We start from the raw sequence: 24,449 nt of genomic DNA, 5'->3' as shown, positions 1-24,449 counted from the left end.
TCTTCTAAATTCTACAGGCCCAACTGGCCCCTCAGCAGAAGCAAGAACATGTGACACTGGGTGGTGATGGGGACACCTGGTCTAAACTGGGCAGCCCTATAGGTAAGGGGAAGCAATCGCACTTATTTAGCAGCCTTGAAAAGAGCTAAGACTGAAAAGCCTTGCTTTTTAAATCTAATTTTCTACCTTAAATACAATTAAATGAAACATAATGGGTTCCCTCCCTTCCCTCCCTAGTTTCCCTGACCCAGTTTATTTACCTGAAAAATCTGAACACTGAAGCAACTTAAGTAAACAAATGAAAAGTCATCACAATCAGTTTAATGAAGTGCACAGAATAGCATCGGTCATGTCAATAAAAATAAAACAATTATTTTTACATCAAGTGTGCTTTATTTCCTCCACAGGTATTCTGTTAAATAAAGCACCATATATATACTGCCAGGCCACAGCTAAAGAGGATTCTTTACAGAATCAAATTTCTTATGGTTGTTTCGTATACAAGTAAACTTAATTTTGATAATAAGAACCACAGCGATCTGAGGCAATCTGCCTCTATTATAAGGTACAAAACTGGCACAGAGGACACCATATTATACACAGTAAAAATGCCATAAGTTTAAATTACATCGTACAGGGCCATTGAAACCCTGTTCTCCCAGACAGCCATATTAAATGAAAGCCACTACAGTGAACTCTTAATTACATAAAACATATCCATTATCTGATTGCCCTTAAGAAAAGTGTACTGGAGATGCAAAATTTCTCATCTGGAGTTCTGCCTGACCAAGAATTAAGCCTATAAATCTATCTTGCCATTCAAGCAGAGAGCACTGGACAAACTGAAGCACAAAACAGAAATAAGCAAAACTTATACAAACAGCATCTTGGAAAAAAAGACTTAAAAGCAGACATGCTACATCTAATGTCAAGAAGCAGCTTGGTTTCCTTTGCCAGCTATCCTCGTGACCACAAGAATCGTAGATTCGATGGTCCTACACAGGGTGTCTAAAATGTCGTGTTGCTGCATGTGACTAAAGAGTCCTCTGGAATGGCCCCAACTGACAAGTTTTCATGTCACTAATGCAGCTGTCAACAGTATGTTCCTCATCGCTGCTAACACGCCTTCTTTTAACAGGAGTTGCCTCTTCATCATCTGTGAAAGAAAACATCTGTTTCGTTTCCTAACATAAATCATTTAAGTTCAGCTGAGGGTAAAAAAAAAATCAAGTTTGTTTTACAAGACTTATTAATAGACCATTTTCCTACTTGTATTTGAGAAGTAAGAAATCAAAGTTTCATTGCTCTGTGGTATTACTTCAAAGGTTTTTAATTTCATCATTATGGGCACTGTCTTCTACTGACACATAATGCAAGCACTGAAGATCAGCAAATGATCTCCGAGAGTCGTCTCTCCTCACCACAAATATGTCTGTAAAGGTCCACACTTATGACTTTTCTGGCTTGGGAGTCAAACTTCCAGAGCTGGCTCTCCCTCTAGTAGCTTTCAAGAGCCCAAGATCATCTGCCTCCCCCCCACCCCGCCTTGAAACACTGGAGGAAAACTTTAGAAGAGAAGGTGATCTTTGGTTCAACTATGCATATATGTTTAAAAGGGGAGGAAATCATATTATGAATAAGAACTTAACGTGTTTTTAGTGAGAATTAAAGTCTTTTTCATCATTTTTAATCCTTAAACCAAAACGGATGAGATATATTCTCGTTTTGATTCTTATAGGAAGCAACTTGTTGCCAAGGTGGAAATGATATGAATTTTGTAGGGAAAACGTTACCCCTCACTACCTTTTAAGAGCTTGTTAATTCACAAGATGAGGAAAGCTGAAGAGTCTGACATATACCCAAGATTCAGGGAGCAGATTTCAAAGGGTTCATAGGAAAGATAGGATCCATGTATTAAAACTCTACAGGTCAAGTTAGCCCAGACGAGATGGGAAACTCAAGAATGACATCCTAGTAACAAAAGGAAACAATTCTAATAAGGAAAAAAAGTAAACCTCTTAAGAGGCTGTGGTGGATACAAAGAAAACTCACCTACCAACTTGGATATAAAAAAGACACGTACAGAAGACGAGAGCAAGAGCAGGCAAAAGATGAATACAAATGTGTGGCACAATCTTAGAATGGTGTCGGTACTGATAAAATTCATAAATCAGCTTAGGCTAGCGAAGAAAAATCTTAATATCAACAAAAAGGCGGTAGTAAAAAAAATTTTTTTAAACTATTTCACAAAAAGGGGAACAAAGAGGGATGGTACTGCTGCTTGGAATTGCTGATACCATGACAGTTGAAAGAGGGAAGGTAGAACTATTCAATTGTCTTAGTTTTTATTTTCCCTGCCAAGGAGAATGACCTTTGAACTGGATAAATAGGGAAATTGTTACTGAGAGGCTCTTGAGGACTTCAAATCAACTGTCCAAGATAAACAGTGTCTTTGGCTTCTGAAAGAACTGGTCGATTTGATTGCTGAGATACTCAGTGATATTTGAAAGATGATGGAGGAGAGGTTTTGTAGGAGAAAAACACATTTTTAAAAAAAGCAACTAGAGTCAGTGAGTCTAGCTTCAATTCCTTGTAAAATTCTGTAACATTACTAAAGAGATGGTTAGGGAATATCTAGAAAAGGCAGTGGAAATCACAAAGGATACATCCTTAGATCATGAGACTAATCTCATTTTGTTTTCTGACAGTTGCTCAACTGTGAGATAACAGGAATGATATATTGTTTACCGGATTTTAGCAAAATGTTGATAAAATTTCATGCTATTTGTGTGTAAAAGATGGAGAGATGTGAGCTAGATTATAGTACAGTGAGAAAGATTTGGAACTGCTTAAATAGCCAGTCTCATCAGTGGTTCTATGTCAACTTGGCAGGAGGTCTCTAGCACAGCAATTCAGGGATCTGTGCTATTTAACACTTTTAAAAAATCATTAATTTGGATGGCGTGCTTACCAGATTTGCAGATGACACAAATCTAGCAGGGTTAGATGACACCCTAGATTATAGTCAGATATTCAGAAGACCTTAAAAGGCTGTTACACTGGGCTTAATAATAGTTAACCATTGCACTAAGCACGTTACAATTATTGTTCATTTGAGCCTCACAACCATAACGGTAGGTAGGTGTTATTATGAGCCCCACTTTACAGATGAGGAAACTGAAGTGAATAGGTTAAGTGACTTGCCCAGGGTCACACAGCTAGGAAATGTCTGAGGTTGGATTTGAACTAAGTTCTTCCTGACTCCAGGCCTGGAACTCTATCCACTGTGTCACCTACAGCTTCACCTAATAAGATAAAATTTAAACGGGAAAGTGTAAAGTCTTACAAAGAAGAAACCATTTTGTTTGAAAAAAGATCTGATATTTTAGGAGTCTGCAAGCTCAAAATGAATAGTGTGAAATGGAAGCCCAAACTAATGTGATCTTGGGCTAAAAGAAGAGGCAGAGTTTCCAAGAATAATAGAGGTGACTGTACCACCACACTGCTCTGGTCAGATCACAATTTCAGTTCTGGCTATCACAGTTAAAAAAAGATACTGATAAGCTAGAGTACGTCCAGAGGAAAAGGCCTTTATGTTATGGCCTATGAGGCTTGCTGGTAAAGAACTAGAGATACTGAACTTGGAAAAGAGAAGACTCCATAGGGAAATGATAGCTAGATTCAATATTTGAAAGGCCTCCTGGGGAGGAAAGATTACACCTGTTCTGCTTGGTTTCAGAAGTTACAATCAGGATCAATGGGTATACATTACAAAGAGACCAATTCATAACTTCAGGAAAAACTTTCTAATAATTAGAACTACCTAAGAGAAGAATGGGCTGGCTTTGGAGGTAATGAAAGCTTAATGACCACTTATCCAATAATGCAATGGAAATCTTCTTTGGGTACTGGTTCAAAGAGATGGCCACTGGGATACATTCCAACTAAATTCTGTGATTCTCACAACAACCTCAAGATAAATAAGTGTTATTTACATTTTAAAGAAAATAAGTTCAGATGAGTTAAGTGATTTTGCCCAAAGTCACAGAGCTAAGTGACAGAGCTGAGACCAGAATTCAGGTGTGACCCCAAACCCTTCCAAGTACCCTTTCTACTAGGGAACTCTCTAATGAACTACACATAGTCTTCCCTCCCCACTCCACAGAACACATGTACAGTTTCATACATAATAACCAACCTTTAGTTTTCCTTTTTTTGGTTTCTGGTTCTTGGAGTGAATTTCTTTGTTGTTGACAAGTCCTGCACTTGCTTAAAAGCTTTTGAAGAGCTGGGATCAGAGCTGGGTTCAGTTGCTTGGGAGTATGCACCGAAAGGAGCAAAGCAAGTGCCTGAAGGTCCTGTAAAAATCCATAAAAATATGAAAAAATTCTAAAAATAAATTTGTTTGGTATATAAAATTTATAGTACACTTAGAAATCTTCTCTTGAAATCTTTCCTGGTCCTCTGAGTATACTCCTAGTAACAAGAACCCAACAATTACATATGGGGTGAGGTTACAGAGCTAACTAGTAAAGTCTAGAAAGAAAAGGAAGTTAGCAAAAAGAAAACATAGGTCCAAAGGAAGGCTTACTATTTCAAAATATAAACTGAGGGAATTTTACATCCTATTATGAGAAGATGATTGGGAATTGCAAATGACATATGACTTAATCTTTTAATGTATAGTGGTTCACTAAGATCAGAGAGTATTTCTTGTGTGTGTTTCCTATAGCTAAGTTATCAAAGTCAACTGACTGAAAAAAAATATGAAAATCTAAAACCAACTTTTTTACATACCTCCCATATCCGCTGCAGAATATAAGATGCAAAAGGTGGCATTCCTAGAGGCCCACCAGCAAATTCCATTAACATAGTTAATAATTTAAAGAAAGGGTTGGCAGCCTGCAACACATACACAATAAAACCTATACATTTTTATTTATAAGTTATAATGCACTTAAACATTAAACAAATAACCAAATAAGTGTACATTTAAAATTAACAATATGTAAGAGTATATTCGATGTATATGCATTAACACATACCCTACACACACACACACACCCAAAAAAAGTTTATTAGCTGCTCCCTTTAAATCTCCTTCCATTGTGAGTTCATTCACCTCTATGCATACTTCGAGCACCAGGAGAGTGCCTTGTGCATAATTTTTTTTCATTTGTTTTGGACTTGTAATTTACATTTTTGTTGCAAATGCTGACAACCAATGAAGCTTGGGAATACTTTTCACAACTCTGAGTCTCAGAATGCTGCCTGTAGCACTGAAATAAAGAAAATGCCCTAACGATTAAACAACTAGTACATAGCTATTGTCTTATAATTCCCTTTCTTGTTGGGGGTTATTTCTTCAGAAAGAAATTTACAATTAGTACTTCAACTGTGCTTCTTATTCTCTTTGAAACCCTCTTCAAACAGGCTTTGAAACTTCTATCTTCAGTTACTAATGATATCTTAATTGTCAAATTTAATGGCCGTTTCTCAATCCTCATCTTCTATCTCTTTGAAATCTTTGATACTTGTCACCCTTGTTCTTGATATTCTCTTCTCTCTAGGTTTTAGCAACACTACTCTCTCTCTTGGTTCTTCTACTACCTATGTGATCCTTCCCTTATCAGTCTCTTTTACTGGATCTTCATCCAGATCATACCCAATTACTGTGGGTATCCCCCAAAACTGTCCTGGGCCCTTGTCTCTTCACTCATTATACTATCTCACCCGGTGATCCCATCAGCTCCATGAATACAGTTGTCTCTATGCAGATGATTTTTTAAATTTAAATTTTATTTTATGGAATAAAACAAACATTTCCATAACAAAGAATAATAAAAATGATGATTGCACATGAAACTGCATTAACATAGAGAGCAGTTGCATGTGGGGTGCTAAGAAATTGTGATCTGCCTAGGTTTACACAGCCAATATTGTCAGCGGCAAGACCTGAAAGCAGGTCTTCATCATAATTTGCTCTACTGGTTCTTCAAATTTCTATTACCTGTCCTTCTACAATGCTGAGAATTTTTAATTCAACTGCCCCATCTCATACTCAAAAAAATCCAGGGCATCTGTCCTCTTTTCCCTACTTCAAATTTGCACATCATTGTACCTCCCTCCCATCCCCACAAAATCTGCTTCATCTTTGCTCTTGAGGAAGAGATTGCTCTTCTGCTCGCCAAGTCCAACCTCTCTACTAGTACTTCTGATACCACCCCACCTAGTCTCCTGTGGGAGCTCTTTTCTTCAATCATCTTCATTCTTTTTTTATCCACTGGCTTCTTCCATTACCATCCTCTAAAACTGTATCTTTCCTCTTAAGACTTAAGATCTCTGATTACAAAAAACTGGTAAGAAGCACAGTTCCCATCCTTTGACAGGAAGTGCAGAGACATATTTTCAGATGCAACTAATAACAACATAAATTCACTTTTCTCAACAATACCTGTTAGATATTAAGTCTTTTATCTGAGAAAGGAACAGATTGGGAATAGTGAAAATGATTAACAAAGGGAAAGAAAATAGTTAAATTATATTCATGGTTTCTTATACAATCCTCTATTTCAGACGTTATATATAGAAATGTTGATGATTTTCTAGTGTATAATAAAAAACGATTTGACTATTTATCATTGTGAATGCCAGAAAGAATTGTCGTAAATGGTTTCTAAACTGAGAATAACAGGCACTATACTTACATTTTTAGGCCCTTTGGTTCCCATGTAGAAATGCACCATTGTTGAAATAGCTTGTAGTGAAAACAAAAATTGGCTCTAGAAATACAGATAATAAGTTACATCAACACAGGTAACATTAATAATGAATTCAGCAATACACAAATATTATATATATGTGTGTGTGTGTGTGTGTGTGTGTGTGTGTGTGTGTGTGTGTATAGGAGTTATTTTAGCACAGAATTTCTGAAGTGAACAAGAAATATCCTCACCTCCTCTTCACCCATTTTTGCGAATTCATAAAGAAAGGCAAAGTACTCAGTGAGATGTTTACTATGAGGTTTCACACCATGTTCCATAATTGATAACAGTGTCTTCACAAATCTGGTGACACAAGAACGGCTTCCTATATTTTCCACAGGACCATCCATATCATCTGACCTGAAACAATTTAACATGACTCTAACATTGGTACAGGTGAGAAAACATTGATCTAATGTGAAAACATTTTTTAAAAATTACATTTATGCATTTCACCATTGTCACAATGAACACCAATAGTAATTACATATATTATAGAACCTGAGTGCTAAAAGGGATCATTAAAATCATTTGAGTCCAATTTCTTACCCTAGTTATGAAACTTTTCCTCACTCTGACTGCAATCTAATGGTTCGGTGCTGAGTCTTATTCTCTTGTCTCTCTACATTTTGTCATGAATGACCTCATCAGATCTCATGGGTTCAATTATCATCTCTATGTAGAATACTCCCAGATCTCTCCCTATACATATCTAGCCCTGTCTATTGGACATTTCAAACTGGATATTCTATAACTTTCTCAAAGTCACAATGCTGAAAAGACACTTTTCTCCAAACTCATCCACTTTCTGAACTTCCTCTTTTCTGGAATATATCACCATGTGTTCAGTCACAAAGGTTTATGACTTCAGTGTCACTGTCACCTCCTCATTCTTACTCCCCAGAACTCAGTCAGTTTTTAAACCTTTCCTGCCCCAAGTCTCCCTTCCATGCACACAACTACCTCTCTAGCTTAGGCGTTCATCACTTTCTTCTTGAACTAGGACAAGAAAGAGCACTGGGCCTACAATCAGATGGGTTCAGTGACTTGCTCAGTGTCTCACAGTAAGTGTCTCAGACAACTGATTGCAGGTCCAGTGCTCTTTCTTGTCCTAGTTCAGGAAGGAAGTGATGAAGGAGTCAGGAAACCCAAGATCAAGTCATGATTTTGGCACATACTAACTCTAGGATCATAGGCAAGTCCATAAACCATTTAGTGGCTCAGGCAGTAATTTAAAATTACAGTTAAAATTTGCCAATCTTTATCAGTGAACAAGAAATATCTTCAAGAGATATTTGGCAAGAAATATTCACTATCAGTATTCCCCACTAATAAAATAATTCTATCCCCAAAACATGATAACAGGAGAATACTTTGATGCCTCTGTGATTTTTATTAATACAAGCATTCCCTTCAATGCTGTTGATTACATCCTATTCATGCTTTGTCATCCTATGTAATTTTCATTCATATTCTTCTGTAACTCCTCTACCAGGATCCACTAATCAGGCTACGGGTCTTCCTTTAGCTGTCTCTAGGTCATGTGGATGCTAATAGAACATATATGTCTATTAGTTGTCTCCTGCTGTTTATGTGACCAGTCCATCATTTTTTCCATTCCTATCCCTCGCCAACATTCCTGCCCCCATATCTCCTATACGATTCCTTGTTGGTAGTAAGGTACATGTGTTACAACTGTCCTTACGTGACCTTCAACTTTAATAGAAAAGAACTCTAGTACTTTCATCCATACAGTATTCTCACCAGGAGGCTACTGAAAAGATAACTCTATGCTTCAGGGGGAAGCTTGCTATCATTAAAAGCACTGTGTAATTTTCCAAAGTTAATCTAGATTATGCTCTTCCTATACGTCCAGCTCAATGCTCATTCACTGTATAGTGATATTCAGAGACATACATCATGATAAGCCAATTCTGTGGGGATGCCTACCCAATTAAAATGATAGGCTTTCTATTATGGTCAATAAACTGAAAGACTTGGGGTAAGGACTTATTTTTCAACCAAAACTGCTGGAAAAACTATACAGCAGTAGGACAGAAAAGGAATTTAAGCCAAATTTTCATACCACATACCAAATAAACTTCAAATAGAGACATGTCTTAGGTAAAAAAGTCATATCATTAAATGAATTAGAGAAGCAAGGAATAAAATACTGTTTACAACTATAGATAGAGGAAGAGATCACTATACAAGGCAGGGAGAGGATTATAGAAAATAAAATATACAAGTTATCTTTTTATTTGAAACCTTTATCAAAGAAATTTTCTGGAAAAAGTTTTCCCAGGTAATGACTTCCTTGCTAATTTTAACTGCACTCGTTTTGTTTTTGCAAACCTTTTTAACTTTAGGCAATTAAAGCTGTAGTGGTAAAAGGATATGAACAAGTAGTCCTCAAAGGAAGAAATCCAAGCTATCAACAACCAGACAAAAAAGCATTCCAAATCACTAATTATTAGAGAAATGTGAAATAAAACACTTTAAAGTTCCATTTTGTCTCCACTACATTGACAAAGATGACAAAAGCAGAATGCTGATTGTTAGAAAAGTGGTAGAAAGATGGGCCCACTAATGCATAGTTCGTAGGTATACAAATTGATTTATCCATTTCTGGAAAGCAATTATGAACAATGACCACAAGTTCACTAAACTGTATGACCACTGACTCAGTGATATCATCAGTACGCATATATCTCAAAAAGGTCAAAGGCAAAGGACCTATATGTAAAAAAATATTTATAACAGTTCTTTTTATGTTGTCAAAGAAATGCAAACTAAAGAAGTGCTTAAAATCTAGGGAATGAATAAATTATGGTATATGAATGCAATGCAATACTACTGCACCATTACGAATGAAGGGATGAATTCAGAGATGGGGAGAGGAGTGAGCTGAACCAGAACAACCTACACAATCACAAAAATATTGTAGAGAGTAACAACTTTGAAACACTTAAGAATAAGAACTCTGACCAGGGCAATGACCTGCAATACTTCCAGAGAATCCATAATGAATTAAGCTATCCAACTCCTAACACAGAAGCAAAGAACTTGAGGTTCAAAATTAGATATATATTTTCAGATATAACCAATGTAGGAACTTGTTTTGCTTTATTATGCACATTTATTAAAATAATAACCCCCTTCCTTATCTCAATGGGATAGAGATGTAAGGGGATTAGCAAGATGGTTGCCAAGTTATCAGAAAAAAGTGCCAACGGTGCCCAAGAAGAACAGAAATAAGGGTAGAATGTAAATACGTAGCTATATACTTAAAGGCAAAGAAAGCTTGACAGAAGCCTACATTTTCATTTAAAATGCCACTTTTCAGTTATATTTTGAATACAAAATGCTAATTAAATTTGGTGTTTCTTAAGTTCAGAGTTTTATCTTAAAAGACAGCATTCCATGGCTGTAGGGAGTTTGGAGTCTTCAAAAGTATACATTCAAAGACATAAAGGTCAGTAAGTGCTGACATTTTAGTGGTTGTCTTTTTAAAGTAAAGTACCTTCTGTGATAGCATTCGTTCCTCTGGTGCATTTTAAGACAGTGTTATCTCTAACATGGGTTTCTTATTTGTCTGATTAAGATGCAGCTGCTTTTCCTGGCTTTATCCTAAGTGGCATGGCTTTCTCTTTACTAAATACATTGGTTTTAAACTGTATAGTTCAAATGGAAGTATTTTCCATTATAATCTTCACTGATGAGATGTAATCTCTAAAGAAACACTGGCAAAAACATTCTATAACATATCTATTTACTATCTTTCCAGCATTATATACAAACTTTCTTGGGATGATTTACTTGATCTGGATCTTAAGGCGATTTCTTCTCTACAAGACATTTCCCCACACAACTGCTTTCCACTGCTGGTAATGGGAACGAAAAGCCAAATGAAACAGTTCCTGACCTTAAGAAGCTTAGCTTCTACGTGGGGGTGGGGGAAAAAATCAGAGTATTCATTCTATCAGAGAAAGACACTTTATTGTTACATGTATGGGCAGGACAAGCAAGTGCTTGGAGAATGTGATGACTGGAGGAAGAGGTAGAATGTCTTTGTTTCACGTAAGAAGATGCAATGTAACATTCTGCATCTAGCACTATATAAGTTTGATATCAAAAAACAGAACAAAGCAATGGAAAGATACCTCCAAAGGGAAGTGAGATCAGAGAACGTGCTAAACATTCCTGATCATGCCTAATGCTTCTGAGTGATCCCTTTTTTTTAGGATCTCCACTGCTTCCACTTTACTAGTTCTTCCCTGTTGGGAAGAGTTGAGAGTAGGAGACCCTCTTTTTGTTTGCTTAGTTTCTACCTCTGAATTTCTGTGGGCTCTATGGAGTTATTTAAATAGGTCTAAGAATTCATTATAATTTGTCTTGCTCAGAGACTAGAAACCAGACCCTTGAGAACTTGATTCTCTCACTGCCTGAATTTCTACCCTGGGGCCAGGTTGGTCCGACTGTAGTAGCCTTAGGAAACTACTACACCTGGCCAAACATTATTTCACTTCATTCCTCAACCATTTCCTCCCTAAACTTCATGTTGCTGTGTGGGATTCTAAAACCATAATCAAATAATCAAATTGTCACTGCTCCTGGGAAGGGTGTACTTCCCTATGGTTCTACTCACCTTCCCTGAAACTTTCTAAATGAAAATATCACTCCTCTATATGGATGGTCACCCTTATTACAAGGAAGCTTGAGGGAAAAGGCAATTCTTGCTATTATATTTGCATTCCCAAGGCTTGGCACAAAATAAGCAATTAATGAATGGTTTTGTTCATTTATGTGGGATGATACAATATAATAAATATACAAATATACATATTGTAGTGCAAATGTTTTACATCTATGTATGTGCTGACATTTTTCAAATTTATAGGGTTTTTTGTCAGTACATGTTTCTTCAATGAATACATATCAATAGTATAACCTTCATCACACTAGAGTCTGAAATAATTTGACATTAGAAAGGAGTTGTCATACTTAAAAAGGTTTAGAACAGGGGCGAGGAATCTGCAGCCTTGAGGCCATATGTGGCCCTCTAGGTCCTCAAGTGTGGCCCTTTGACTGAATTCAAACTTCACAGAACAAGGCCGCAGGTTCCCCATCACTGGTTTAGAACCATTATTATAAGGAGAGAGATTTGACTGCTATCAAGTTAAAAATTTATCAAATGGTCTGCTTTTAGCAGAATAAATCTTCTAGCAGATTTCTAAGTAGTGAGTTCTCCTTTCAATACTACATCCTGTCTCTGCTCTAATCCTGAGTTTTATATCAAGAAAGCACCAAGCATATTCTCCATCTGGGCTGCTAGTTTGCAGTATACTCCCATATCTATGGCATCATATTTATCTCCTTGTCTTATGACCTTAGCCACATTTTGGGCATTGGTATCTATAGCCAGATGTCCACAGAGGCCATGAGTACTTTATCTGGACTTAACACTAGCTATGTATTGTCCTTAATGTTTTGTGTTACATGATGTGGTGCACCTTTAGGTCTGATTCATACCCTTTCTTCCCAAAGAATATGGACGAATGAGGGCATAATTACTTTCTCCTTTTCCGTGCTACCTTTTCCCACTTTGTAGTCTAATCATTTGTGAGTTTCCTCAAAGTCTTTGTCTTTCTAAATTTCTTTAAAATGAATAATTTCTTCCATTTTCTAGTAACTGTCAATCCATCTTATTAAGTTGGAGCATAAAAGTATAAAAGGAAAACATATATACCTTCTCCTCAACCAGAAAGATAAGCTTTCATTTAACTTACAACATGGCAGTCATATGAAAAAAAATGCTCCAAATCACCAATAATTGGTAAAATGCAAATTAAAACAACAGTCAAGTTCCACCTCACACCTATGAAATTGGCAAAAATGACCAAAAAGGAAAACGATCAAATACTGGAAGAGCTATGGGGACATTAGGTATGGGGACACATCAATACACTGTTGTACGCAGCTGTGAATTGGTCCAAACCTTTTTGGGAAGAAATCTGGCACCATGCCCACAAAATGACTGAATTGTTGATATTATCTCACCTAATTCTTCAAAGAGATTGAAGAAAAATGAAAAAGATCTGAGTTTAAAAAAATATTTCTAGCAGCTCTTTTTGGCAGTAGCAAAGAGCTATAAACTTAGAGGGTGCCCACGCCCATCATTTGGGCTAAATATATTTATTATATATGAATTGAATGGAATACTACTGCACCATTACAGATGATGAAAGGGATGAGTTCAGAGAATTCTGTGGAGACTCGTATGAGATGATGTACAATGAAGTGAGCAGAAAGAGGATGACAATTTTTACAATTATGCAACATTGTAAACACAAACAGCTACAAGACTGAAGAACTTCGATCAAAGGATCAAAGAGTAAACATGATTCCAGAGGTGACAGACTGAAGACACAGAACAAGACCTTTATCTCTGGACATGAACAATGTGAGAATTTGTTTTACTTGACTATGCACAGGTTACAAGGGTTTTGCTTTTCTTTCAAACTGAGAAGGAGGAAGTGGCAAGAAAAAATGCTTATTAAATGGAAAATAAAATGAAATGAAAACAAATTACATTTGGCAAGGAACTTCCTGCAACAGTTTGACTTCCATGGCACTTTAAAATCAAATGAAAACAAATGAAACTATCCCTTCAAGGTTCATCCTGAAAATACCTCTGCAAACTTACATAAATGTCACCTTGTGATTTACCAACCAAACTGTGCCCTGATAATGTGCTCAGATACGATCCTTTTATAGGCTCATAACATGTTACAGATTTGACCTTAGAGTTTATCTATTCCAACTCCCTGATTTTACAGATGAGGAAATGTAAGAGACCTACTTCAGGTCACAAAGGAAGGAAGGAAGTGGCTGGGATCTGAACCCAAGTTCTCTGACTAAAACACCAGTTTTTTTCTATTCCACTATGTGGCCTTTCACTTAGATCTACTCAGCAGACATAGATATCTTTGACCATAAGACTTTAAAATCTTCTAAATTTCTATTTCATTATAGGAATCCTATCATATTGGCTCCAATTTACTATATCTGTTATGATAACCCAAATGTTATATAATATGCAGACAGCAATGAATAGACTCTTAATTTAGGGTTTTGGTGAGAATTATGAATATAAGATTATTTTAAATAACATACAAAATCTTCCCAAATGACATCAATTCTTTCTACCCTATTTCATTAGGCAAGGGAAATTAAAGATCTCATGCAGTAAATTTTAATGTTTTAAATAACTATCATCTAAATAAAATTTGGAAAAAAGTGTTCAGAAGCAAACATTTTACCCATCTTCCATTCCAGGTTGCAAATAGAGGTGAGCATGTACAGGTCTGAGTTTCTGAATCACATGAATACACAAACGCTGAAACATCTGCAAATGATAGTAAGGCATACCTTAAGTTAACTTAGGCATATGTGTGTGTATCTATATCTATCTCTCTATCTATCTATCTCCTTCATGAGAAAATGACCTATTTATGACCTTTGCATATCTTTTACTTTTTCTTTTGGTCTAAAGTTTGCCAAGAGTTCTCTCTATGGACGGAAAATGGAGCAATCTAGAATGATTCAAACACCTTGTTTATGACAACGGATACAATAAACATTATCTCATGTTACATCCCCCCACAGAATCTGCATAGGAAGAAATGTTAGAAATCATCTATAGTTGAAACTTTTCATTTCGTAGTAGAGGAAACCAAGGCCCAGAGAAAAGGCAAATATTCTTGACCAAAGTCATAAGGTTAGTTAGCAACAGAGCCAGGACTATATATGTATATATACATTGGGTGTGGGCGGGTATAATTTGAAGGATCAGACTAAAGTTTTAATAACTCCCAATTTTGCTTCGGATAGAAACCAGGTAAATAAGCAATTAAATTTCCTCCCTATAATTACAGGAATCAAAGTATACTTTTAAAATGGTTAACACTGGTCTCCTTTTAACCCCAGGTGACTAGATAGCTAGACTAGATAGTGACTAGATAGACACTTGCGTTTATCACCACTGTTTTTGAGTATATGCTAAGATATGGGGTGAGAAGGACTGTAAGAGATTGGTGAAAATTGTGGGATAGCAAAATTTACAGTGACTAGTTTTCTCTTCTACAAAGTGAAAAGTTTGGATTGATCAAATGAACAAATAAATGCCCAGGACTGTTCTAAGAGCGCGGAATACAAAGAAAGGCAAAAACAGTCCTTCTATTCTCAAGGAACATGCATTACAATGGGATAAACTAGAAGACCTAATTCAAATTCTATGACTATTTTTCCTTCTAATGTTCTTGGAACTATTTATGGGTAATAAAGTTCCTAAGTTCATACCTCCAGAGATAGCTCTGTAGTTTCACAGCCTCATTTTACAAAGAAGGAAACAGGCTCAGAAAAGCGAGTGACCTTCCTAGGATCGCATTATCTATACACAAAGCTAGGACTGAAACTAAGGTCCTCTAACTCAAAAATTCAAGATGCTTTCTACTTTACCACATATTTAGTCAATTTTCAATCGAAAAAATGAGCATTTTCTTACCTGTCTCACAATCTGATTAGGGCACTTTATTAAGATTTGCATTGGCCACCAGTCATCATCAGCCATTTGGTCTAAAAACCACTAAAAGAAAAAAGGGTCTGATGTGAGTGTAAGAATACTGAATCAATACTTAGTCATGTATTAAGATTCATTCAATGGAACGAAAATCACATTAACTTAACATTATAAGGTTTTTCTTCTACTTGTTGCCTTAAAAGCTTCAAATAAAAACTTCCAACATATAAAACCTACAAGGTCATAATCCAGGGAAAATTCGTATACTCCTACTTGCCTCCACGAATGATTAACACATTCTGTGCATAGTGTCCCCACGCTGCTAATGCACTCCTGTCCTGATACTAGCTCATGGAATCCATGGCTTCCTTTAGGACTCAGTTCATCTGCCATTTCCTAAAGGAAGCCCATTCTAATTCCTTCAGTTAATTTCCCTCAAAAGTTAAGTTATATTCATTTTCTTTGTGCCAGCTGTTTGAATGGACAATTATGCCAAAAAGCTACGATGCATTACTAGAATGAAATAACATTGATTAGATGTAGATTATGGTTGCTAACTATTTTACCTATATTTCTTGCTCCTATAAAGGGAGACATGAGCTGGAAACTTAACAAGAAAAGCAAGCAATTAGTTTAATATTGCATGATATATGAGCACCACCAAAGAAGTTCAATTATCTTAATCAAGTATATTTCCAGGAGAATTTGTCTAGTCAAATGTTTCAGGTGTTTCTCAGATTTGCAAATTCAGTATTTGTATTGTTTCATTAAAACTAGACCAATTATCCAATTTCCATTTTTGAAAATACACACACAACAGCTTTCAGACCTCAAAGAAAATATGGCATTCTCTTCATAAAGAGTGATAGGAGTTCTATCAATGTTGATAATCTTTCTGAGGTTGTTATAAAATACAGAAAATCAGTTCTCTGACTTAAAGTCACTAGGAATATAAAAATATTACTTTCAATGAAAATAGAGTAGGTTATCAATGACTTCTCAGGAGATTAGCCCTGGTAACAAAGTCCACTTACAGGAAATAGCAAAATATGGTAACCAGCAAAGTGAATTAGAGATTGTAATGCAAGGAGATAGGGAAGATGGTTCTGGTAGGTTATAATATAGAATAGGTATAATACAGATTAGATAAATGGGACCTGAGGTGGTAATATCATATATTACAGGGGCAGCTAAGTGGTGCAGTGAGTAGGGTACCGGCCCTGGAGTCAGGAGGACCTGAGTTCAAATTTGACCTCAGACACTTGACACACTTACTAGCTGAGTGACCTTGGGCAAATCACTTAACCCCAATTGCCTTGCCTCATCCCTCGAAAAAAAAAAAAACCAAACCATCATATATCACAAAGCTATATTAACATCAGGAAACAGGGGAATCAGAGGAGGAAAGCACGTGGTACTGCATTTAGGAAAGAATGAGTGGAGGAACAAACAAAAGAGATTTCACGCAATACTATACACTGCCTAGAAAGAGGAAACAAAGAGTTCAGGAAACATATCAAAAGCCTGTCATTAAGGCCTCATACTGCAATATAGTAATAGGGACATTTCAATTGCCTTAAGTATCATTATAAAAAACAAAACATCTGACAAATTCTTAATTTGCATTAATGATAATTCCATTATTCAAAAGCCAGAAAAAACAAAGAGATAAACTTTCACAGTTGAATCTGATTTTGATCAGGAAGGAGGAAAAATTTGGGAATCCTGGGAAAAAGTGTCCATTCCATCTTAAAATTAGTGACAGAAGAACTGGACATAGTTTGACATGTATTCTATACTCTGAGAAAGTAGATTTTTAAAGAAAAGAGGCAGAATTCTATGGATGAAAATCGCAAAGGAGAAATCAGCCCAAAGGGATGGGAAGTCCTCCAAAATGAAATTTTGGAAGCTATGAATCATGTAATTTCAGAATTGGAAGGGACCCGAGAGGTCATCTAGTACTACCTGAAACTGAAAAAGTATTCCCACTTTCATATACCTGAGCAGCGGTTATTCAGCCTTTCCTAATACTCCAAGAGAAGGGAAACGCACCACACTTACTGAGGCAGACTGTTCAATCTTTGGATATCTAGCTAGCTATGTTGTACAATTTTTGTTCTAACCAGGCAGGTCTAGATTTAACTCTCTGAATTTTCTAACCACTTTCCTAGTTCTGACCCTCTGGAACATGCAAAACAAATCTAGTCACTCTTTCTCTCTTCCAACCAATGCTCCTCCAAGTACCTGAAGACAGCTATCAGCACCTGATTCCACTCCCAGTCATCTGTTTCACAAACAGAAACATTATGATGGGAAAGAAAAAGGAAAGATGATGAAAGAGACTGATACAGATATACAAGGATAACACAAACCAACTTAGATTTTTAAAAGACATACAGAAAATAGGATGTAAGCGCATGGGTAAGACAAGATAAAAGTATTGAGAGAGAGCCTTGGCAGAACATTGTCAGGACAGCTGAAGTTTAGAATGAACAAAGGCAAATGAAGAATATGAAAGAACAATTTTTTTCCCCTTTCATATTACTGAAGCATATCAAAAAAAGGAGAAGACCATGATTTGGGATGCATAATGATAAAGGGAAAGCAAGAATTTGGCTTCTTTTTTCTCTATCGAGTAGAACCATGTTTAAATTGACAAGATTGGAACAGAATGGTTAATGGCAGAAAATCAAGTTGAGTAGGGAGATAGTAAGAAAGCACCTATCTTGATCTTGTTGAGTTCCAGTTACTAGGCCCCCAAAGAACTAAATACTATGAAAAAACTGGATGATGAGATTGCTAAGTCATTGACAACAATCTTAGCAAGACATGGAGAAGAGGTAAGACACCCAACAGTCCTGGCAAATAACAAAATTTGTCTTGGGTATTTTTGGGGGGGGGGGGCGGGGGGAGGTGGGTGAGAGGGGAGTATAGAGTAGAATCTACAATCTATTGAATTGGCCAGTTAACTTTATTTCCCAGAAAAATCCTAGGAGGAAGGTATTATTAAAGATATGATTAGGGAACATTTACCCAAAGAAGCAGTGATCGCAAAGTTGGCCCAGCTTCATCATGAGTAAGTTGGGCCAGTTCATCCTCATTTCACAAAAAGTCACAGAATTTGAAAGTTGGAAGGCCCCTCAGAAGCCATTTAGTCGAAACCATACACAAAATGAATCCCCTCCGTAACATACTTGAAAAGTGGTCACCCAGCTTCTGCTTAAAGATCTCCAAGTAGGGTGAACATACAACCTCACCAGGCATTCCCATTTCATTTCTGGATAGTCTAATGCTAGGAAGTTTTTCCAGACATTACGTCTAGATTTGCCTCTTTGCATCTTCCACCCATTGGTTCTGCTTCTGCCCTCAGGGGCCAAAAAGAACAAGTCTAGTACATGTCCCACATTGAGACCCCTTCAAATTCCTGAAGACATTGACCACATACTCCATGAGTATTCTCTGTTCTAAACTTAACAAGACCAATTCTCTCAAATTATCTGCATGTATTATGGATTTTAATCCTTTCACCATTCAAGTTGTCCTCCTCTAGACACTCTGGGTTGTCAACGTCCTCCTTAAATCATGGGGCTAACAACTTAAAATAATATGCCATCTGAAGTCCCAGGAGTGCAGAGTTCAGTTGCACCATTACCATCATGGTTTCTGGGAGTTATCCTTCTCTCAAGAAAGCACTGACTTTTCATTTGGCTTTTGTGTTGCTCAGTTCACTCATACTGAATTTGCAGTTCATTAATCCTTGGGTTTTTTTTTTCCCCAAAACAACTGTTATCTAACCACGCCTTCTTATCTTACATTTAGGAAGCTGATTTTTTTGTACCCACAAATAAGACATTACATTCATGCCTCTTCTGACAGTTATTAGACTGGTAGAACGTGGAGATACTGTAGACAGAGGTTATACAGATGGCAGCAAAGCATTTGACAAAGTCTTTTACAATATATAGGTAGGATAAGAGATACATGGGTTTGATTAACTGTATTCCACTCAATAGCTAGATGCCTAGCTATTCTTTCTGCCTCACTTATTTACCAGTCCATACAGGAATTCACTTTCTCATTGTTCCCTTTCATAAACCCCATGTAAGCTAAAATAATGAAAAACGGCTTGCATGAATAGTCAAAGTAAAGTATAGGATTCGGTCTTTAGTGTTACAGAAAAATATAATACTAATTTTATTATCTATAAAACTGTCTCAATTTGTATAACCAACACCACTTTGAAGAAACTGTGAGATGAATTTGATAAAAAGGAATATTGTTCATAAACAAAATTCTATTACCTTCTTCTTCTAGATCCTCAATATCCTACCTCCTATTAAAGAAAGGCATTTCCTCTTCAGGCTGTATTGCAGATTTCCTCTACCATGCCTCAGTTCTTCCTCCTGAAGCCTCACTCCAGCCCTGAGTTTCACACACTAGAAATACCCTCCATCCTTACAGACTCTCCTCATGACTGGATAGCTCCTTCAGGGCCTTCATATAAAGAGGACAGAGGGCTATCTCCAGTCATCCTGATCTACATCTTGCCATTGGACCCAGATGGCTCTGAAGGAGAAAATGAGGCTGGTGACTTTGCACAGCTCTTCCTCACTTAAATCCAATTCACTTGCCATTCAGGGCATCATCTTACTGATATCATGGTCCTCTTTCAGAACAAAGAAAACAACAACCTGCAAGTAGCCTGAGCTCCCCCACTGGGGACCCAACTGGCCAGTTCTAGTTGAGCAATTCAGCTCCTTCCTTCCTTCCTCTCTCCTTCCTTTCCTTTTCTTCCTTTCCCTTCCTCCTTCCTCCCTTTCCCTCTGTCCACATGGGGTACCACACTTTTGCCTGTGGGTGCTGTGCCCAAAGAAATGTAAATTTTGATGGCTTAAACCTAGCAAGATATCTTGGGGCTAGACTCCTTTCTTAAAGATCTTGCCTTAAACCTGGCTCCCACTGATTGGCCAGCAGTAGGTGAGTGGTCATTGTTTGGGCCCTAATGGGTCAGAGTCAATATAAACAGTAATTGTTTCTGTTTTGACCAGAAACTCCACCCCCCTTTTTTTGATTATGTAAAAAGGGACATTTTTTGGCTCATTTCTTAACTAGCCTTAATCACTGAATGACTTCATGAACTGATGGTGAGTGAAGCAAGCAGAAGAATACCGTACACAGTAACAGTAACATTGTGCAATGGCTAACTTTGATAGACTTAGGTCTTCTCAGCAATGCAATGATCTAAGACAATTCCAAAAGGCTCATGATGGAAAATGCTATCCACATCAAGAGAAAGAATTATAGAGTCGGAGTGCAGATTGAAGGATGCTATTTTCTTTTTTTTTTTCTTTCTTGTGGTTTTCCCTTTTGTTTTGATTCTTCTTTCATAAGATGACTAACGTGGAAATGTTTAATATGATTGTACATTCATAGCTTATATCAGATTGCTTGCTGTCTTGGGAAGAAGGGAGGGCAGGAGAGGAAAATTTGAACTTAAAATCTTATAAAAGTGATGTTGAAAACTATAAAGATTTAAAAAAATAAAATAAAGAAGGCAACCAGGCCAGTCATGTCTCATTCTGTTTCCAGTCTGTGCTCCCTATTTTACCTATTATTACTTTGTATTAGGTGCTCTTGTTTTTCATTCCCTACCCCCAACTTCCTATTATATACTGTCTTTCTCTATTAGAGTGTACAATCCTTAAAGGCAGGGACTGACTTTGCTTCTACTTGAATTTATATCCCAGGGCTTAGTACAGTGTGAGACATATAGTGAGTACTTAATAAACGCTTGTGCATTGCAATTTTTCTTAAGTAGAAGGACTGAAGTGTCTGCTTATCTAAGAAGTGTTTCTAGAACTGTCTAGTTGCTAATGTTCTCTCTCTCAATCCATTAGCATTTATTAAATGCCTATCATTTGCCAGGTGCTATAAATAAAAAGTCTTTAGGGAAGGAATTCCCTAGCATTTAGGGTGATCAGGAAAGACTTTGTATACTAGGTAGTGCTTGAGTTGCATCTTGAAGGAAATAAAAGTAATAAGGGAGTGCATTCCAGGCACAAGAGATGACAATTTACTCATCCGTGCATATGTTGTATTGTCCAGTAAAACAGAAGCCTGAGAACAAGGACTTATTAAATAGTTACTGATTTCAGGTAAGCTTGTTTTGAAAATGTTTGAAACCACATTTGGAAGAGAGCCCCTAGTGGATTTCACCAAGGATTCCTCCTTAGACCTGGTCTGTTCTGTTTAATATTTTTTTCAATGATTTAGATTTAGAAGATCCAATTTTTATACAACACAAATATGGGAATGACGCCTAATGCTTAGCATGATGGGAGTACAAATAAAATAGTGGAGGTCCCTGAGATTGTAACATATGAGATGTGGCTGAAGACACCAGGGATTTTTACCTGGGAAAAGAGGATTTATGGGGAAATAAGAGCAGTCTTCAAGAATCTGAAAGGCTGTCATGTAGAAGAGGGACAAGACTTTGCTCTGCTGAGCCCAAAGTGCAGAACTAGAATCAATGTTTGAAAGTTGAAAACAGGCAGACTTCAACTTAATCCAAGGTAAAACTTCCTAACAATTATAGGAAAGCAAAAGTTAGTGGGCTACTGACAGAAGTAGGTGGGGGTTTCCTTAATCTGAGGTCTAATTTAAGTGAAGGCTGCATGAAGCCTTCTTGAAGATATAGTTTTGGGGATCCTTGGTCTCTGAAGTCACTCCAAAACCCAAGATTCAGTTACTGAGAAAATGTTATACTGAATGTTGAATGGGTCAAAATGCATTTCTGTTAAGAGTTTTACAAATAAAACGTATGTGTCAAAAATGCATGAAGTTTTAATTCAAAAAGTGTGTTTCCAGATTAAAAAAACTGCATTATTCTAAAGCTTAGAAAAATATTTAGATGATTCATTTTTGAAGCTTACTTTCTCTTTTAATATTGTAAGAAATGGGAGAAGGAGTTTTGTTTCCACAGAACTAAAGGTGTGCTTCCCCACCCTCCCCCACCCCAGCTTTAGCAGAGACCAGGCCTCAAGGTCGGTCAGGTGAGAGGTCAGAGGCTTGTACGCATGTGCATACTTTTTGAGAAGGCAGTCTGGGGAATTAGAGAGGCCAAACCTATTTGAACCAGTTCAAGCTTGTCTAGGGTCTGGTCTTGGTCAAGAATCCAGGCCTACTGATTTGCATCATTTGCATATGTTAAAGAGGGAAAGTAGGGCAAGTAAAAGAATATAGTATAATCCTAAACTAAGACAAGGAAAATCTAATTAACTTCACTTTTGCTTCTGTATCCTTATTATCCTATTTATGTAAACTATATAACCTAGGAAAACTATGTAAAAAACAAAGATTGTAAACTAACCATGACTCTAGCAGGAGTGGAGGGAATGGTTACCCCTGCTCCTGCAGCTGTATCAGTGTGAGTGTTCTTGCAAGCACTACACCTGCTCTCCCAGGGAGCATAATGAAATGCCTTTCTCTGCCCACTCTGGTCCTGAATTCTTTGGGTGTGAATGGGCAAATCACATGGATTTTCCTAAGGTCAAGTGAAGGGAAGCAACAGGTAGAGGAAGTTTGCCAGGCTTACTCCTGGATCTTGTCTTGGGGTGTCCTGTGATCCCCACTGCAGTGTTAAGAGGGCTACCACTCTGGATTCCCTTGGGGAACCCTGTGGTCTGCATGGCCTTCTTAAGGGGACATCACATGGGACTTCTGGCCCTGTCTCGGGAGCCTTGTGATCTTACTGCCATCCTAAGGGGCCATCACTTGGGTTTTCCTTAGGGTCTGACACCTAGGAGGCCCTGTGGTCCCCACAGATTAAGGGGTGGCTACGACTTGGTCTTCCTCTGGGAGTCCTGTGGTTTGTACAGCCTTCCCTAGGGATTATCACAGGGTTCTTCTTCAGGACTTTGGCCCTGCCTAGGAAGTCCAGTGATCGCCAAAACCACGTTTCTCACAATATGGAAAAACAAAAGTTGATTTTGAATAGCACCATGAAGATAATCAATTCTAGCTTTTACTGCAATTAGGTAATATTAAAAATCAGTTTAAAAGATGTAGGCTGCTGATTTATAATGCATCATTATTTTGGAATACTTCTCCTGTCTTTAACAAAAACAAAGCAACAATCTGAATTCTAATCTGTTTGGGGGTTTGTTTGTTTTATTTGGGGGGGAGGGGTGGCATGAGGGAACTAAATTTTTTAACTCACCTCACAAGCTGCCTGGCTGTTATTGAATTGCTTGGTTAGTAGTTCAATCCACTGAAGCATTGTGGGCTAAATAACAGATAACAGGATGTTAGCCAAGTCATATGCATTATTAAGTAACTTAACATTCTCCAAAGAAATAATACTAATGAATGACATAAGTTCATGAAAGAAAATACACACCTTTTTCTTCGAGTGAATAAATGTCTCCAGGACAAAGGAAGTACTTAGCTGAAAGAAAAGATATAAATAAGCCAGGAGTTAACTGAATGATTATTTTAATATGACTGGTCTTGAAATTGTTGAAGGCTTAAATGTTACCTTTGCCGTCATTAGGGACACAGCTTTTGGATCAGGCAACGTACTTGGAATACTACTACATAACTGCCACATAAACCTAGAATTATAAAGCAACAATTCAACTTCCTTACCAAACAAGATCTTAAAGAAGTGTTTATTGAAAAATCCAATACTGACCTTTGAAAAAAACTTACCCAAAATATGTGTGCTCAAAAATGTTCTTGTCTTGAAGAAATTGCATGTTATCATGCCAAATCCACTGAAGAAAAAATGCTAACATCAGATACAAGAAAGCAATTTACTTCATTATACTTTACCACTTTTATAAGGTTAAACAATAGTCCTAAAAAAACCCACACAACTATTTACAATCCTAGGTGACTTTTTTAGGTTTTATGTAATATCAAGCAAATGACTAAATCTCTACAAAGTGTGATAATGCTCTGCCATATTGCGTATTATTTAAATACACTTAAAAACATTAGAGGAGCAGAGGATTTAGTATGTCTCAAGAAAAGCTCAAAAAGCCTTTTGTGACAAATCTACTTATCTGGTATGGTTGTAGGTCAGGCAAGAGGCTGTTGACGCT

The 24,449-nt window shown here is 37.0% G+C and overlaps 1 protein-coding gene across 1 annotated transcript in view; it reads right to left on the bottom strand.

Annotated features, from left to right (window-relative positions):
- Positions 1-4,419: 4,419 nt before the first annotated feature.
- The window catches only part of LOC118842554 (ubiquitin carboxyl-terminal hydrolase 34-like), a 127,983-nt gene continuing 107,953 nt past the window's right edge, over positions 4,420-24,449 (bottom strand). The window contains exons 47-56 of the mRNA XM_036750014.1: positions 24,055-24,119; positions 23,882-23,957; positions 23,744-23,791; positions 23,564-23,629; positions 15,331-15,411; positions 14,087-14,172; positions 6,956-7,124; positions 6,708-6,782; positions 4,798-4,902; positions 4,420-4,476 (exon numbers count right to left, since the gene is read on the bottom strand). Of these exons, the coding sequence (XP_036605909.1) occupies positions 4,420-4,476; positions 4,798-4,902; positions 6,708-6,782; positions 6,956-7,124; positions 14,087-14,172; positions 15,331-15,411; positions 23,564-23,629; positions 23,744-23,791; positions 23,882-23,957; positions 24,055-24,119 (828 nt within the window). The remainder of the gene's footprint in view (positions 4,477-4,797; positions 4,903-6,707; positions 6,783-6,955; positions 7,125-14,086; positions 14,173-15,330; positions 15,412-23,563; positions 23,630-23,743; positions 23,792-23,881; positions 23,958-24,054; positions 24,120-24,449) is intronic.

This window comes from Trichosurus vulpecula, chromosome 3 (assembly GCF_011100635.1).
Source record: "Trichosurus vulpecula isolate mTriVul1 chromosome 3, mTriVul1.pri, whole genome shotgun sequence".
Taxonomy (NCBI): domain Eukaryota; kingdom Metazoa; phylum Chordata; class Mammalia; order Diprotodontia; family Phalangeridae; genus Trichosurus; species Trichosurus vulpecula.
The sequence above is the reverse complement of the archived record's forward strand: the minus strand, read 5'-3'. Positions and strand labels throughout refer to the sequence as shown.